Below are 18,097 nucleotides of genomic sequence, written 5' to 3' on the forward strand. Positions count from 1 at the left end.
TGGAATGCTACTTAAACACACTTGTTATATGAATATCACAAAACAACTTAGAGTGATATCATGTGCTTCGTAGGGTGATCATGTCATTCCTCTCCAGCAGCATCTGTCACGTCGCAAGAGAGAAAAATTCTACATTTTTTTCTTAATCTGGTCAAACATACTTTGAATTTCTACTTTAAGCTGTTTTTGTGTTGTTTATTTTCTGTATTTGACAGAGAATTAATTATTAATAAAATAACATCGATAGAAGATGACAGTTTTACCGGCCTTACGGATTTGGAAAAACTGTAAGTTATACACTAACCCCATTTGAAACAAGCAAACGATATGTTATCTTGAAATTCCTGACTTTGACGTAATGTGAAACGTTCTTAATTTACCTTGATCGAATTATTAAATCGTTATATATCATTTGTGAAAATGAAGGCACACGCTAAAAAGAAATTTCCAGAAAAAAATGTTTGAATAGTTAGTTTAGAATAAAAGCGGGTGCAAATTGGTTGAAAGTAAAAGAAAGGAAACAACAACAAACTTTGCATTCTCAAAAAAAAAATGACTTAGGCAGTTTAGGCTACATAGAACAATAGTTTAAACTTTATTTAATGTATTAAAGCTATCATTGGCTGAGTTATAAGTCCTCAGCTAGTCATATCGCCCTTTCGCGACGCCTCGTGTAAATATGGGCCTTTAACAAAGCCAATATGAAAATCAGTGCGTCAAAAATACATAGCATTACTTTAATTTTGTTTTTCAGAGCTTTAAGCCGAAACGAAATCATAACAATATCATCTGGTGCTTTTTCGGACCTCTCAAAGTTGAAAAAAATGTAGGAAATTAAACTTTAAGATAGATAATACATCTAAAGGCGAATATTTCTTTTAAATCAGAATTATGATTTACACTTTACATTTACTACATTTTACTTTATTACAATTTTGTACTAGTTTACAGTTTAAAACTAAGTTCATATCTGAAATAGTAACTAAATAGACTACTACTTAACTAAAAACAAACAGTTCACATGTCAATCTTAAGAGTACCGGAAAAATTATATATTTTTTATTTAATAGGCTAATATACATGTAAGTCTAAGAGTAATCCAGGGAACCAAGGTTATAGCGGTAATCAAAGAGTAATCAAGGAAACCAAGGTTATAGCGGTAATCAAAAGAATGTAATCCATGAACAATTGAGTCTTTAACACAAAAAACTCTGATTGAAATCCTTTGTTATCTAGACGGAATGAAACAAAGAGCTTCACAGCTATATCATTTGACTATTTTTTTTTAATATTGTTTCAGATATTTTGACCACAACAAAATTGCAAGTTTACCAGCCGGATTATTTTCCAACAATCCTCTTTTGAAGGAAGTGTAAGTATAATTACTTAATGATAACACACTATTAATGAACAAATATATAATAGTTATACCTCTTCACATACACGAATCTAAATTACGAATTATTATGAATAAACAATTCGTAGTAATTCGCACATCATTCGTATTTAACTTGTCACCATCCGTATATAACCCGTGACCACTCGTTGACATTCGTATCGATTCAAGAAAAGAGATGAATTTTGTTTTGACATGTCAAAATATTTACTCCAATTTTCATGAACCTTTTTTGATCATTTTATTCGTAAAGAGCTCGCAAAGTATTCTTGACATTCGTTAGGCATATATTGTTTACTGATCTCAAGAACTCGTAAGGAAAATTTGGTTTGCTTTTTTACGAATGTATTACAATTCAACGCAAATTGCGAGTAGATTAATATAGTTTTTTTTATCAACTACATGTAACGAATTAATGTGAGTATTTTGCGAATATATACGAATCTTTGCCCAGGACAAAGATGGTAATGTTGCCGTACCAGTGGGAGAAAAAAGTGTGTGAAAATTTGGTGTACTATCAAGTTGTTTCCCTCGTATAACATGTCAAATACCCCTTAATGTTCCATTAAAGAATGTATGAGGCTGGATGGCTTGAATTGTGTGAATTGGTATGAGTAAAGGTAATCCCATTGAAATTAATGGCCGTTCATAAAACACTCGTAACCTAATATGTTCGTGAAAACTCGTAAGTTAACGTAAACCGTTTGTTTTTTTTTTGTTTTTTTTGGTTTTTTTTTTGGTATTTTTTGTAAGCGCTGCGGTGTAACGATTTGCATTGTACTAGTAATTATTCTTAACAATATCGTATTCATTCATAAATTGCTCGTATTTTCACAATGAATCGTAAACTGTTTCCGTAAACGCATCGTATTCATTCTTAGTAAATCCTCAAGGCATTTTCAAACTTGTAAGAATCGTAAGCACCCGCAAATCACTCTTAAAAGTGGCTTCTTACCAGGGATTCGTGTTTATTTAACGAATTTTGGAAATTTGTAAGAATTCGTGGAAAACTTCGTGTATGTGAAGGGATATTAAAGGTGCCATACAAATACAGTAAAGAGGTTGTGTATAAACCCTTTGTTGACTGTTATCCTAGTTAATAGTTGAAAAAAAGTTTTTTAAACGGGAAAATACAAGTCAAAGGAAAAGTGCGAATTAAGAAAAACGAAGATCGTCTTTAATACTATAAGACACAAATAAAAAGATAGGTTTAAACTTTACGTGAACTTTAAAACGGTATAGAATATTAGCGTTGAGCGAATGGCAACCCACATTAAATTGTTAATCAGGAAGAACACAATCGAGAGACAACTATGACCAGACAACGAAAAAGACACACCCACATAACATACAACATGAAACACAACATACACATATAACAATCACATGGTCTCCATTAAAATGGTAGCATAGATCAGGTCAATCACAGCCTATTCACTGTTTCTATCACATACACTACGCCAGTCTGTTATTTAGTGTCGTCATCCACCTTTTTCTAAATTCTTTATTTACTCTGTCTATTTCCAAATTAATTATCTTGTTTCTTTCATTTATATCCTACTAATGATTTTGCCTTTTATTTAGAATGCTATTACTATTTAACATGAATCTATATAACTCCTGATGCATGCTACCTATTAACTATGTTCGTCCGGTTCATTATTCCTGTCTTTCACCTGTAGTGCTGCGGACGGCTAAGGATTTTTCGAACTTTAGTGGGCCTAGAGAATATATGGCTATATCATAATGGAAAGATGTATTTTTTAAATATCATTTTTTTCTAACTGAAAAGTGGTGAAGTTTGCTGCTATTTTGCACCAATTAGAGGAGGGGTCAAAGATCAATCGACCCCAATACGCTTTGATAAGTGATTGAAGTGAAATCGTTCATTGGAGGTATCGGAAAACAAGTAAATGTAAAGATCACATGTATAGAATTTCAAAAATGTAAAAAAGAACTTTTTTTCGACAAAACTATTTAATAACAGGACAGAAATGCCTCTAAAATTGATTCCATTTTAGTCAATTTTCAATGATTAAGAAATAATGAGACACCGCAGAATATTACAATGCATATATAAATATTCTTTACAGAATAACAAATAAAATAAACACAACGTTCACGATTCGATCTGCAACATAGGCTTTGCAAAATGAGTTTGAAGTCGCAAATATTCACATATTTTAACTATCAATTGTACTAAAATTGTATAACACGGAATCGTTTCCGGACAATTTGTCTAGTTTCCGGACTTTTTAATGAACAAAGATACAAATAAAGTATCGGGTTCATCTTACGTTTTGTTGAAAAGACTTAAGGTTTCTAGATTTATTTTTGTACATACCAAAATCATACATATTTTTTGTTGCATTTGTCTTTATATGCTTATATAAAACCTAAAAGATTTAACAATGAGTCAGGGATTCGCAAACAAATAGTGCGACTCGGGGGTTCATAATAAGGCTGGATTTAGTAATAAATTTGACTATATATAAACTGTGAACTTTGAACTTATATGGAAGCCTGTGGAAACATGTACATGCACGTTGTCACAATATTAATGTCTTATGATGTTTATTTGTGCGCCAGGCTGATGCTTGTAATGCAATATCCTCTGCAGTGGCGGATCCACACTGTGAAAAGGAGTGTGTCAGCCGGGGTTCCTCATAAAATAGTGTGTGTGTTCTAGGATACTATTTTCCATTTTTTGTCAATTTTACAATAAAAAGGGGTCGGATGCCAATCTCATGCACCCCCTATAGATCCGCCGCTGCTCTGAATGGATTATACTAAACGAGTTGATAAAAAAAACAGATTCCTTGTAAAAACTTTAACGCAAAAAGAAGAAAGAAGTTCAGACCCAATAAAAAGTTCGAAGATTTTTTACCTCTCGAAAAGACTCCTGTTTTAGTAGCCGTATGGATAAGACACAATGGTAACATAGTTGTTCCCGAATATTAGTTCAACGGAAACATCATTGTCCAGGCCACGGCCGGATCAAGAATATTTAAAAAAAAAAATAATAGGGGGGTTATTATCAAGACGTTTAAAAACAGGGGATACAATCTTTCGTTTGCAATATTTAATGTTGTAATAAACTTACTTTTTTGCGGCGTAAACATACATGTACAGAACAGTTGTAGTAAGTGGTTTATGCATTGAATTGTGCGTTACTTCTGTTGTCATATTTTGACATGGTAGAAAAGTTGTTTTGAACATTTACAATGTCATAGTTTTAATTTTCGGACAGCTAATCATGTATGTCTGCTTCACAAAAAGAATGAATAAGTGAGCCACTTTATGGGATCACAACTGTAAAAGCATCTTCGCTACCCCAGGGTTACGATTGTGTCCCTCCCTTCACGCAATGGTAGGGGCAAGACCGTAACCTTTACCTAGCGAAGATGCTGTAAATGCTAGGAATCGGAAATAAGCCATTCATAACTTGGACATTTTTCATTGGTGTATATGATAGTAAAGGTCGATACTATTTGAAATAATTCATTTACAAAACAATCCTTGAAACGTTCTCTTTTTCACCATCACAAACTTGATGACTTTTAAGCAATGCCAGATTTTCCATCCTTAGTTTAAATCCGAAATGACATCATTTATATAAGAATAAACAGAGAAAAGGTACTAAAATTAATATCCTCCTACTGAACCTGCTCCAAACCCACATTTTTTTAATCAAGTCTGGCTTACTAATTAATTCTTTAAATTTATACCGGTATGTCATTTTCAATACTATTTTTGTATTTTTGGTGCTTTGTCTTGACTATGGATATCCCATTCTTTTTCCAATTTCCTCAAAACGAACACTGTTGAGCGCTCAATTACTGAATAACAGATAAAAATATGTCACACTCTTTTCTACATGCTTAAAAAGTAATTACAATATTGATTATGTCAAAAAAAAAGTTACTTTGGATGATATTCATGCTTTTCTGTTGTAAAAACAGTTCGAAAACAGAACAGGTTATCGGGAAATGATTTCGTATTTTACAATTTTAGTATAATTAGTAGTTCAAATATGAGAAAATCTGAAACTTCAAACACATTTTGTAAAGCTCATGTTGCAGATCGAATCGAGAACGTTGTGTTTATTTTATTAGTTATCCAGTAAAGAATACTTAGATATACATTGTAATATTCTGCGGTGTCTTGTTATCTCCTAATTATTGAAAATGCACTAAAATGCAACCAATTTGAAGGGCATGTTCGTCCTGTGATTAAAAAGTCAACTTTTGTCGGAAAAGTTCTTTTTTACATTTTTGAAATTCTATACATGTGATCTTTACATGTTACTTGTTTTCCGATACCTACAATGAACGATTTCACTTTAATCACTTATCAAAGAGTATTGGGTCGATTGATCTTTGGCCCCTCCTCTAATTAATGCAAAATAACAGCAAACTTTACCACATTTCAGTTAGAAAAGAATGATATTAAAAAACTACATTGATCTACCTTTCCATTGACATACGATGTAGCCGTATACCTTCTAAACCCATTAAACTTGAAAACTAAAGCACTTTTTGATACCTGTTCGCAGCACTACTATTCACTGTGTTCGTCCGGTTCATTATTCCTGTCTTCACCTATTCACTGTGTTCGTCCGATTCACTATTCCAGTCTTTCACCTATTCACTGTGTTCGTCCGGTTCACTATTCCTGCCTTTCACTTATTCACTGTGTTCGTCCGGTTCATTGTTCCTCTCTTTCATCTATCCTATTCAGTGTGTTCGTCCCGTTCACTATTCCCGTCCATCACCTATTCACTGTGTAAGTCCAATTCACTATTCCTGTCTTTCACTTTTTCACTGTTTGTTCCATTCACTGTTTTTCTCTGTTTTCGTACCATTCACCTTTTCTGTCTTAAATATATGTTCGCTGTGATTGCTCTTCACTCTTCCTTTATTTTACCCATTCGCTGTGCTCTTACCATTCCCCTAATATGAAGTCGCGAGCTTCGTAAAAAAACAAGATGTTTTGGGGATCAACGATTAGTAGTGGAAGGATGAATTTAAGTATATTTAGTGGGAAACGTAGAACATTTTTTTTCATACAATCTGATAGTTTCCCGGAATAGAATAAGCATTTTCATTCAAAATATTAAATATTATTTATTCATATAATGTTTATTTTATCTTTTTTCTTTATTTGATTCATTCATATTATTGATGTTCTAATAACGTTCCATTTATGCATTACGCTATACAGAATTTCTTAAAAATACATAGTAGTGTGTAAAAAGAGTAAAAAAAGTAATAAAGGGAACCAAGATTCTTGCGGAAATCAAAGGAATGTAAAGGGATGTAATCCAGGGACAAAGACCAGACTTGGAAAACAGACAAGCACAACAAATAACATAAAGTAACTAAAATAATACATACGAAGTAACAAAAATAAACGATCAACTTGGACTCCACTAACAACTAGGACCAAGGACCAGGTGCACCGGTAGGGTAAGTGTCCTCTGCTTTTCTAGAAACACCCGCCGAGTTCTTCATAAAAAGTCAAGTCCGGGGTAGACCAAAGAGGAAAGGAAAACTATGACACGTTGAACACATCATTTTTCATGGTGCAGATGGATACACCGTATTGATCCACGAGTTCATGATGACGACCATGAAACGTCTGTAGTAATGACTTCAAACTTGTAGCAACATGACCCTGTTCCAGAAGCTTAATTGTAAGAAGTCTAGCACGAAACAAAAAGTCTGCTTAGTCACGGGAAGCTCTGACATAACGTATGAGTTGTGATATGAACACTCCATACACAGGTACTGAAGGTATGTTGCCGCAGATGAAAAGAAAGTTGGCAAATCTGAATAAATAGTTATCGCGTTTGTCGTAAAGTTTGATCAATATTTTCCTTTACCATCGGTTTCCAAGTGGAGGTCAAGATATGAGGCGGACTTCACAGTGTCTGTAGTATCCTTCATCTCAAGTTCTTCTGGGTAGATGCGATGTATCCAATCCCCGAAACTATGATTGTTTTAAGACAAAGCGTAAACTATAAAGCAGAAACTGAGATTATAGGATCTAGCTTAACGATATTCTTACTTTCGGATCAGATCAGCTATAAAGTCAGCCACATAAGAGTGAAGGAACAGATCAGATTGGTATAATAAAGCATATTGGTTCAATGGTAAATAAAAGTATAATGAAATTTACACTGTTAAAATCCTTGTAAAGTAGTATTTCGTAGACAATAGAATAATATGATATTGATATTTCATTTTAGACAATTTCATTATAATAATCTGGCAGATATATCAGCAAATGTGTTCCTACCTGTAACAACCATTGTCTCATTGTAAGTTTGTGTATCATAATGGTAATAGACCCTCTTGTGGTAAGTTTGTAACCATCCTCAGTATACAATTCTGCGTGGTAGGACTTCGGTTGAACAACAGAATTTTCCTCACGGAAGTTTATCTTGAGCTCGACGTCTACTATCCCATAGTTAGCACAAAAGGGTCTATTGTGAATTGATATTTCTTATAATTTATTTGATAATACTGTAGTGTTCTGTCATACAGATATGAATGGGATGTAAGCTGCAAAATTTTGTACATTAAAAAAAGCCATTCCATAGTCTCCGAATTCTTTTCATAATGAAGTAAAGGTTTTATTTATTTGCAAACGATACCTTGGTGTAACACTCATACTTTAACATACATAAGATTTTCTACTAAGATTTACTTAGGACATCTATGAGTATAAGGTTTGAGCAAATTTTAAAAACAAAATTGCCAAAAACTTCTAAATGTATTAGATATCAGGTTAAATACAGTATTATTTTAGTTTTTACTCCTACTTTAGAAGATTGATTGTGATATAAACATGAGGATCTATGGGATGTTCATTTATTTTAGGCAAATAAATGACAATAAATGGACGTGTTGCTCAATGACGGATTTTGTTCATTGGGTTACTATACAGACAGTTCTTACTCCAGTTACAGTTGTATGTCCTGATTATGGAGATACCTCTTCTATTAATATCGCAACATTCAATACATCAGCATGTCCCGGTATGTGGTAAATAATTGATTGAAAATAAAGTTTCTCTTAGTTTTCTTTTTTTAGACAAAGAACATTTCTGAATTTTGAACAGGTTATACGAAATAACTTTTCCAAAAATTAGAAACATTTCTAATAATTTAATTTCTAACAGGTTATAATTAAGTTATTTATAATTGAATCGTAATTTGAATAATTCTTTGTTTAGGATTAATCGAATCACGGAACGCCGGCCATTCAGTGTTAATGACGTCATAGTTCCAAGCAAAGTGTTACAAAATAACTAAATTTGCCCAAAGAGAAAACCTGTTACATATCAATTTAAATTATAAAAAAATGACAAGTTACAATAACAAGAAGATCTGAATTTAAGTAATATGCAACCATGTTTTGTCCCAGAAAAGAGTAAATTCCAGCCGTATTATACACTTAGCTAACACACTTAAAAGCTAGTTGGAATATGTTGCGGTTCCGGTTGAAAAAATGACTAAACAGATATAAACAAATCACAAGATGTCATATCGTTTATCGGTAAAAATGACATCGCACAGTCTCGTTTCTTTGCAAATTTTGAGGTATGAAGGTTTTTTATCATGATATATAATCCACATGCTTCAACAAATCTAATTATTATATAGATAGCAGTGGTTTACCGAATGTTCCAAGTGTATAAATAATCGATTATACACTCTGTGAAATAAATTCGGTAATTTCACTCTCAAACTTTCTCCCGCCAAAACTTCAAAACATGAATATTAATCTGCCGTTCACAAAATATAAAATTCATATTGAAAATAGCAACCGACAATGGGAGAAATCTATGCAATAAATAGGATAATCAATTGGCTATCATGAATAACCAAAATATGATCACTCGTGCCAAGAACGCATAAAGCTTAAACTCATGCGCGGAACAACTAAAACACTTTAAAACACAACATGTCTAACTCAACTCAAAATTGTTTTGTGATAAACAATCTTAAAATATCAAAGGAATTCTAGTGTTGACTATGGACATAAAATGTGCGTTGAGGTGGACAAATTTTGTCTACCTCAACACAAAAAGTGTTGTCGTAAACATTTTTTACTAACTTTACCAAAAAATGTTGACATAGCAAAAAAAATGTCTCCATAAACATTTTATTTTGTGTAAATTGACAAAACGATTGTGGTAGAGAAAATGTAATTCTAATATATAGATAAAGCGTTGATAGAGACGTTTTGTGTTTGTATCAGAAATAAAACGACATTGTAAGGTTATATAAGTCATTATTTTAACTAGTAGTGGTAATTACACATTTATATTTTTTGACTAAAAAGTTTCCAAACAATTTTCTTCATTCAAATATTCAAAAATATTTATCTGCAATTCACAAAACCTGCATTTGTTCATATGTTTTTATTTGAGGACTAAATAAATCTCTTCCGATGATTGCAAAAGGTTATTTGAATTGTAAATAACGAAACGCGTCTGGACTCCGTGATTCGCAATCAATTGTGGATTTATGTGAATATCCGTTATTCATTTCATAATTGTAATCATCGTTTAGTCGCTTTTTCCTTTTAAAATGATATACATACACGAAACGTTCTGTTGAATGATTCTAAATTAAAGTCATTGCATATGTTTTAGACACACTTATTTTCAAATATTCGCTTTTGTTTCTGTCAATTCATATTCATTCTTCTAATCTCTTACAAAACATCTTTACAATACTATGAATATATTGAAATTCAAATAAAGTTCTATTTGCGAATAATGTTTTAATTTCCCAAATAATTTTAAGTAAATATAAATCGAGTATTAGTGAAAGTCAGTCAACATTACGTTTACAAGGAACGTAAAAATTGGCATTTGATTATTTTCTAATCACCGAAAACTGTCTTCAATTTAAAACAAATCCATCTAAGGAAAAAACAATGCATACGAACACGTCTCAGATAGATTTTGCAACGAATCACTTCATCCAAAATTAATTAGATTACAAGAAATGTTTCTCTTTTTCTTATGTGAAATATTTTTTACCAAATAAGAATTGCAAGGCTTATGGAATCATCAAGTTCTAAAATAAGAACCAAAGGCAACGTCCCATATATTTCGCTTTGTTTGTTTGTTTTTGTTTTTTGTATTTTGTTTTGTTTTGTTGGTTTTTTCCATAATAGAAAGACATACTTTTATTTCTAATAATGATTTCTCTCATTTTACATATCGGTCAGATAAAATATGTGTAGTCTGTAAATTTGCATTTTAAGATATAATATCCTGTAACAGGAAAAGAAAAGTGACAATTTGTACTTACAAAATTAAGTCCCGCGTAAGATTTTGATGGTTTTTTTTAACTTGATTAAGCCTTAGAGCATTTTAAATCGTACCTTTGTGCCTGATATGTTTTCCAAGCCGTCTCAGTTGTCATGTTTTCTAATCCTTTAGTTTAATATGGAATACTTAACATATTGTATTTATCTTCGATCATATCTTAGTCGACGGACAATGGGGTACCTGGACAAATTCTACGTGCTCTGTTACTTGTGGTACGGGCAACATTAACCGTACCCGTGAGTGTAACAACCCGCCGCAGGCTGGGACTGGACAAGATTGTATTGGAAATAATACAGAAATAGTTCAATGTTCAAACGATTGTGAAGGTGACCAAGGGAAAGACCCAGAGAAAGGTAAGTAGAAGAGCCAAACATTTCCGGATACTGTGTAAAGAACATCTGTTTCATAGATTTGTCGACCTATTAATCAAGTCTTGAGTACCTAAATATATATATTGGACATTGGACATTGGAGTTTGTTTTCGACAACCAGAAAATTGTCATTTTTTGTCAGCATTCCAATCTTTTAATTAGTCGTCATTACGAGTAAAATGTGCCGTTACTTTTACAGTTGTTTAATTTGAAGATTTTGATATTTTTGATACTGAGATTAATCGTTGATGTTTTTCATTTAAGATTTGGATTGGATGCCAATAATTCTTGGTATAGTAGTTGGACTGAGTTTATCAATTGGGGTTATCGCCCTTTTGACGATTATGTGCAAGAAAAAATCATCTTTAACCTCAAAGATATCAAATAAACACAATAGTCCACCACTGGTAGGTATTTACTAGGGAGTAGATGCATAATGAAGTGTGATTAAATTGGAAACACTAAATTATCAAAACGATATACAATTACTATAACCTGTAATAAAATAATTCAACAAGGAGTGATCGTTGTCATTTATCATTTATCTAAATCAAATGTCCTGCTTGTAAAATAAGTCCATGCAACATTCTAGTAGTAGTAAATGCGGCAATTAGTAATTTTTCCTGACGCCAGTTATGAAGCACGGATTCTTTGGTTTTATCATTTGAAGTTAAGTAGCTGTCTTTGTAAGAATCATACAAAATCTAAAAAATGTGATACACCTTATAGAAGGCTACATATTTTTATTTTTGTAATTAAGTTGTTTTATGGGTCTATACTTTGAAAAGTGGAATTATTCATTCAAATCTGCCTGCTCTTAGGAGATAATCAACATTGAAAATCCAGTAGATTTTATTGTATTTGAGCGTCATTTACAGAGTTATCTCCCTTAATTTTGAAATCTACAATGCATTCTATATAATTTTTATCTCCAAAGATCACAGGTTAAATGAAAAACAAAATGTTAATTTCTGTTTACTCTGGCAATTCAAACAAAATATCAAAAATAAAAATTTTTAGGCTTTCAAACCATGTATCACATTTTGCATAATTCTTAGCCGGAGTACTACGTAAATCTGGATTGCTACTTAAATTGAAGTTTAAAGAACAAATTAGAATATAACTCTATAAAGAACTTATACATTTATATTATGTAAAGTGGAAATATAAGAGCAAATTTCAATAACGTAACATCTATTTTGTACCTACTACTATGTCGTAGGGAGCAGTCAAAACAAAGAGATACACGAAACTATATAAAACAGAAGACATTGAATATTTTTCTTCATTTTTGAGCACTTAATGATTTTAGAAAAAAAAGTCCTGTCAGTTGTGTCAATGATTCTTTGTTAAAGGAAATTTAATGACCACAAAAGTTTTAGTTCTTCTTTACGTTGCCATTGAAATTTGACCAAATAATATTGGAAAAATTCTCACATACTACAAGTTTAGGAAATTGGGATATCAAAAAGGAATAATTTATTCGTAACTTGAAATGAAACATCAGATCACTGTTCTTAATTTTTTTCCTTATTTATACATATCTAATATGTTGTCGGTTTGTACAGAGAAAACTTTTTCTTTTGTTTTTGACTATATTTCTTGCTTTTTCTGACGAGTGTTATGCCCATTCAATACAACACATACAATAGAAAATCTGATGGTCAATTTTCAATGCCTCCCTCATTGCAATGTTGATAGACTTTTATATGAATATTGAAAATTAATGCCAGTAACACTACATTAAAATATTTTTCTGTTGCAAGTAGATGGGACTATAATTGAAAAAAGGTATTATGATCAAAAGTCAATTTAATGAGGGAGGTAGACCTAAGGTAAGGGACACAACTCTTTAAAATCATTGGAACGTTCGTATTCAGGCTCTTTATATCAATCTCATGTAAGCATCAAAGTAATTTGGATTGATTTCATTCTGTTTCAAGTGAAAGCTTGATAGGATTTGGTGAAATTGAATATGATATAAACATATCACTGATTTCAAGAGTTATGCCCCTTACCCTAGGTATTTCCTTCAGTCGATTCAATTATGATTGTGGACGGCTGTGGGTTAAATCTCGATTGTATATGAAATTGTCACTTGGTTTGATGTAGTTGATTTTAAGTGGAGATGAATACATATGGTTTTCTCAAAAACACAAATATGAACGCAGAAAGTCCTATTGTCACATGCAAATAAAGCATATGTAAACGACAAAGAGCATCGTTTGCATGTTGAGATTTTCTACACAGTGAATCATCTCCAATATGGGCAGTGTCTGGCTTCACATGGACTGCTAGTACTCCGATAACTGCAAGTGAATGTTAATCTATCATCAATCATGCAATAAATACGTATTTTTTTCTGTGGTGCTATCCTTTGATATATTTTTTCCATGTAGCAATTTTTTTCGAAAAATTGTATATATACATATATTTATAGGAGCATAAAATTGGTTGGAGCTAAAAGGATATCTGCTTTATTGTTTGATGGGACTACTTTGTGACTCGTGTCCGGATGCTGCATTATATTTATTACATAATTACCGGATTACATGCGCTTCAAAAAGAAGAGCACCGTTCTCGTGGCAGGACAGGCATCACTTCCAGAGCACCTGATGTTATAAATACATGTACTCAATTTCTTTTAGGGGTTCGTAATAATAATTTATGGTTTGTTTTTGCGTTACGTTTTGTTTTCCTTAATTTCTGTATAATTTATTCGGTTGTGTGTTTAGGTCCTTTTCCTGCTTTAACATTCTGGTAATGAATATGGATCTTGACAATTTAGTTATTAACATATATATGGGGAAAATAACGAAGAAATTGTACTAAAAGGCATATGTTTAAAGCAATGATCTTGCCATGTTATTTCTTTGATATGTTGTAAATAAAAGATGTGGTAAAATGATCAATTTGCAGAAAACGTTGTTAAAAGAAAACTGAACAAAAAATTAAAAGAAAGCTGAAACAAACATTTAAAGAAAATCGAAGCAAACATAAATGCAGGTTTTTATTTGTTTCAACCATTTTACTTTTTTTATTTACATTTTGTCCATTTTCTTTTACTTTAAACACTAATTAAAGCTGTTTTCTTACTTTCCTATGTTTTCACACTGGCTGTTTTGATCACATGACACATTTTTATGCAAATATAATTGATTTGAACTGTTAAAATTAACAATTCACTTTACGTCAAATAAAGACCCGCCAGCAACACTGTCATCACAACAATTCTTTGATAGAGTTCGGTCTAAACCATTGTACTGTTGTCTTCATTGTGTTTATTGTTTATTTGTTAATTTATTTTATTTTAATATTTTGGTTTTTTTTTTTTTTTTGGTTTGTTTTGTTTTTGTTTTTTGTTTTGTTTTTTGCTACCACTTATTTTCTGTAACGGTACAAGTTTCAGTTTTAACTTTACGACAAGGCAAGGCGGATGAAGATTCCTAAACAAATACCATTCTCACCTGTTAACTTGATATTTTAAACTTTTGTGTCTTATTTTGCCAAAGTGTCTTAATTATTTCAGTTTTACAAAGCCCAACTGTGTTTCTTACGAATATGCTTAACAAGTCAAGGTGATAGAATTTTTTTGTTCTTTTGCGGCATCCAAGTGTCGATTATTATACAAGTATATTGATTAAACAATGAAAATTTTGCCTCCGTTTTGTACCTAAAATAACGATATATATATTATTTTGTAAGTAAGTCACACAAAACTTTGTCAAAGTTAATTACTGTCCAAATATACTACTAATATTTTCAATGGTAGCTGTATGAATAATAGGTTATAATGAAATATGTTATAATGAAAATATTGTACGCGACACTATTGTGTTGTAAATCGGTATAAGATTCGTAGCATGCTCGGCTCGACTAATACAGATTGCCAGAACAAAAAAGACTCATACAATATTTTCATGTATTGTACTTGAAACTATATAATGACCTATTATTATTCCAATATGAGTTAGGCACAGACTGAGCATCGCACTTATACACCTTTTCTTACGTTTGTTAAACATTGAAAAGGGGACAATAGTTGAAAGGGGCAAGATAAGATTGGTAAACGGTTGTTACATTTTTTTAAAATAATTTAACGTACCGGATCTAGAAACCAAAAATATATTTTTTTCCTTTTTTTTTTAATTTCATATTTTAATTCAAATCAATTTAAAAGCTACCTTCACTTTGAATTCACTTTCATGGCCAATGTCTGCTCGATATTTGGCGCTACTAAGCATTATATGATACTGAAAGTTATAACTAGATTTTTCAATACCTATTAATTTTATCAATATTTTATGCATTAACCAAATCTGGACTTAATACATGTAAAGGAAGGACAGCTATATCAGAAAACAACATAATGCTTATAAGATAGTATAATTTATTTACGCAACATATCTATGTACATGTGAAACGCTATTTATGTATTGATAAAATGTTTGTCCAACGAAAAACATCAGAATCGTATCTTTTTACCATATTTAATAAATATCTGAGTTATCTTCCTAGGTTATGTCAATAAACATTAAGTCTCTATTAGGAGAACCTGTAATATTTTTTTTTTTCACAAAAAAGTCGTAAGGATAAATTAGTCATAATACTTTGAACTACTTTGTCGACATAAGTTTTGATTAATTTTGCGACTTTTTTGTTAAAAGCAATGCCAACGTTTATCCTACCTCTTGTCAAACTACTTCGCATTACAAAAACTATGAAATAATCATAAAGATGTTTTAGGTATATAATTATTATTATTATCAATTATATTAAGAAAGTACATCTTTTCAATGAAATAATTTTCGATAACACTTTTATATACATAATTCGAAATTTTTTGCCAAAAAAATATTATCTCTGTTTATTGTAATGTAAAATATTTTGAGTATCATGAGCACAAAGCAACTAGATGTTCTTTTAAAAGGGCAACAGGGTGTTGAGGAAATTTATATTATTAAAAGAATAATGGATTGTCATTTGTTAAACACTCATAATGTCATTAAAATAAATTTATTTTTTCTTCTTCTTAATTATTTTTTTTTCTATCGTGAAAGTAGTGCAATTGTTATGCGACATATTTAATGAGCACACTTGACAGTCTATGATGCTTCGTACAATATAGTTTAAACTATTTTTTAATAGTTTTCATTTGTCTGTTCGTTTATTTGTTTGTTTTCTTGATTGTTTATATGTATATTTATCAATTTAATGTCCATGTTGGTTTTGTAATTGATTTCCGTTTGGACTCGAATAAGTATTTGTAATTTCAATGATACACTTGCCATTGTTAAGCTTAAATCTTATTATTATCCTTTTATACGTTTTCCGTAAGGAAAAGTTAAAATAAAAATAATAAACAGTTATGGCACTCTATATGACACACCTGAATCAAGTTCTAGGATATAAATGTATATTTATATAGAAGTTATATGGTCGTCATCATGAAATCGTGGATCGTTAAGAAGTCGTATCCATCTGCACCATAAGAGACAATTTGTTCAACCCGTCATAGTTTTCTTTTCCTCTTTTGTCTATCCTAGACTTGATTTTTTATGAACAAATTAGTTGGTATATTTCTGGTCCATGGTGCAAATTTTTAGTGGAGTCCACGTTGTACATTTACTTTTGTTGATTTGTACGTATTATTTTGGTTATTTTATGTTCTTTACTATGTGTTTTAACCCTGTTTGGTCTCTGTTCTTGGAATATATTCTTTTGATTTTCTTCTATAATATTGGTTCCCTTGATTACGTTTAACTCTAATTATATTGCAACATTGACTGGTACAACGTTTGAGACTATTTGACAAAAATGGCAATATTGAATATAACTTTCATTACTCATACTGGTAAAGACCACTGTGAATGAAAGAACTGATGCAAGGTCTACATTCGTAACCCAACCACAGAAAATGGGTTTAAATCTCGCTGAGAGATCAACCAAATTAGATCACAAATGTGCAGCCTCATGTTGGTTCTAAAGGTTTGACAGGTCTTTGTCTCTGTTTAAATGTATGTGAAAAAAAAACAAAAGCAGAATGACTACACTGACGCTATAAGAGCATCTTTTCTACAGAGGACAGAAAAAAAAGCAGAGGACGCTTACCCTACTGATGCACCTGGTCCATGCTCCCAGTTTTTAGTGGAGTCCGAGTTGCTCATTTACTTTTGTTACTTTGTATGTGTGATTTTAGTTACTTTATGTTCTTTGTTGTGAATGTCTGTTTTCCATGTCTGGTCTTTGTCCCTGGATTACATTCTTTTGATTACCGCTACAACCTTGGTTCCCTTGATTACTCTTCTACAGGACATGAATAAAATATGAGAATAAATAATATATTAGTATTCTTTTTTTTAGAATTTAATACATTTACGTTTTTCATATTTACGGAATGCAAGTCATTTTAGAAGTTTTTTAAAAGGAAAGTAACCCTGTATGGTTTTAAGAAGACAAATAAAAAAATCGAAAAATCCATACAGAACCTCAAGCTCCGGGAAGGGTACAAAACTGAAAGATCAAGAAGAAAAAACAAAATTACCAAGTGTACATGATATGACAAATTGTTACCTAAAATTACAATTATGTCACCAAGAGCTAACCATAACTTGTAAACAATCGAGAAAATTCGTGTAACTTAACAGTCACTATCATCGAAATCTGCAAAAATAGACATTGCATGCACAAATTATCTTCATAAACATGATTTAAAACAATTATATACAATGCAAATCAGAAATGCCAAAAATGTAATCTAAATGATAATGACGATTTTAGATTTCCATAGAAATATTTTTCAAACAAACTGAATAGGACAAAAATAGGAATCAAAAATTTAAACGGACAAACAGGATAGTCAATTATCCTTACTTATATCATAAAAATACTTAAACAAAAATGAAATAATAATTGGGCATAACAGGGATATAAACAATGACCGGTCATACTCGCTGAACTTCACATAATTATACAAAAC

The 18,097-nt window shown here is 31.3% G+C and overlaps 1 protein-coding gene across 7 annotated transcripts in view; it reads left to right on the forward strand.

Annotated features, from left to right (window-relative positions):
* Positions 1–16,487, forward strand: part of LOC148612683 (uncharacterized) — a 41,948-nt gene extending 25,461 nt beyond the window's left edge. For all 7 annotated transcript variants that reach the window (XM_088594341.1, XM_088594340.1, XM_088594337.1 and 4 more), the window contains 8 exons: positions 216–287; positions 755–826; positions 1,301–1,372; positions 7,647–7,718; positions 8,281–8,438; positions 10,909–11,100; positions 11,383–11,525; positions 13,559–16,487. In XM_088594341.1, the coding sequence (XP_088450467.1) occupies positions 216–287; positions 755–826; positions 1,301–1,372; positions 7,647–7,718; positions 8,281–8,438; positions 10,909–11,100; positions 11,383–11,525; positions 13,559–13,582 (805 nt within the window). In that variant the 3' untranslated portion in view covers positions 13,583–16,487. The remainder of the gene's footprint in view (positions 1–215; positions 288–754; positions 827–1,300; positions 1,373–7,646; positions 7,719–8,280; positions 8,439–10,908; positions 11,101–11,382; positions 11,526–13,558) is intronic.
* The last annotated feature ends 1,610 nt before the right edge of the window (positions 16,488–18,097 follow it).

The sequence above is a fragment of the Perna viridis genome, chromosome 7, assembly GCF_037379345.1.
Source record: "Perna viridis isolate PV_CMFRI_1.1 ecotype Kerala chromosome 7, ASM3737934v1, whole genome shotgun sequence".
Taxonomy (NCBI): Eukaryota; Metazoa; Mollusca; class Bivalvia; order Mytilida; family Mytilidae; genus Perna; species Perna viridis.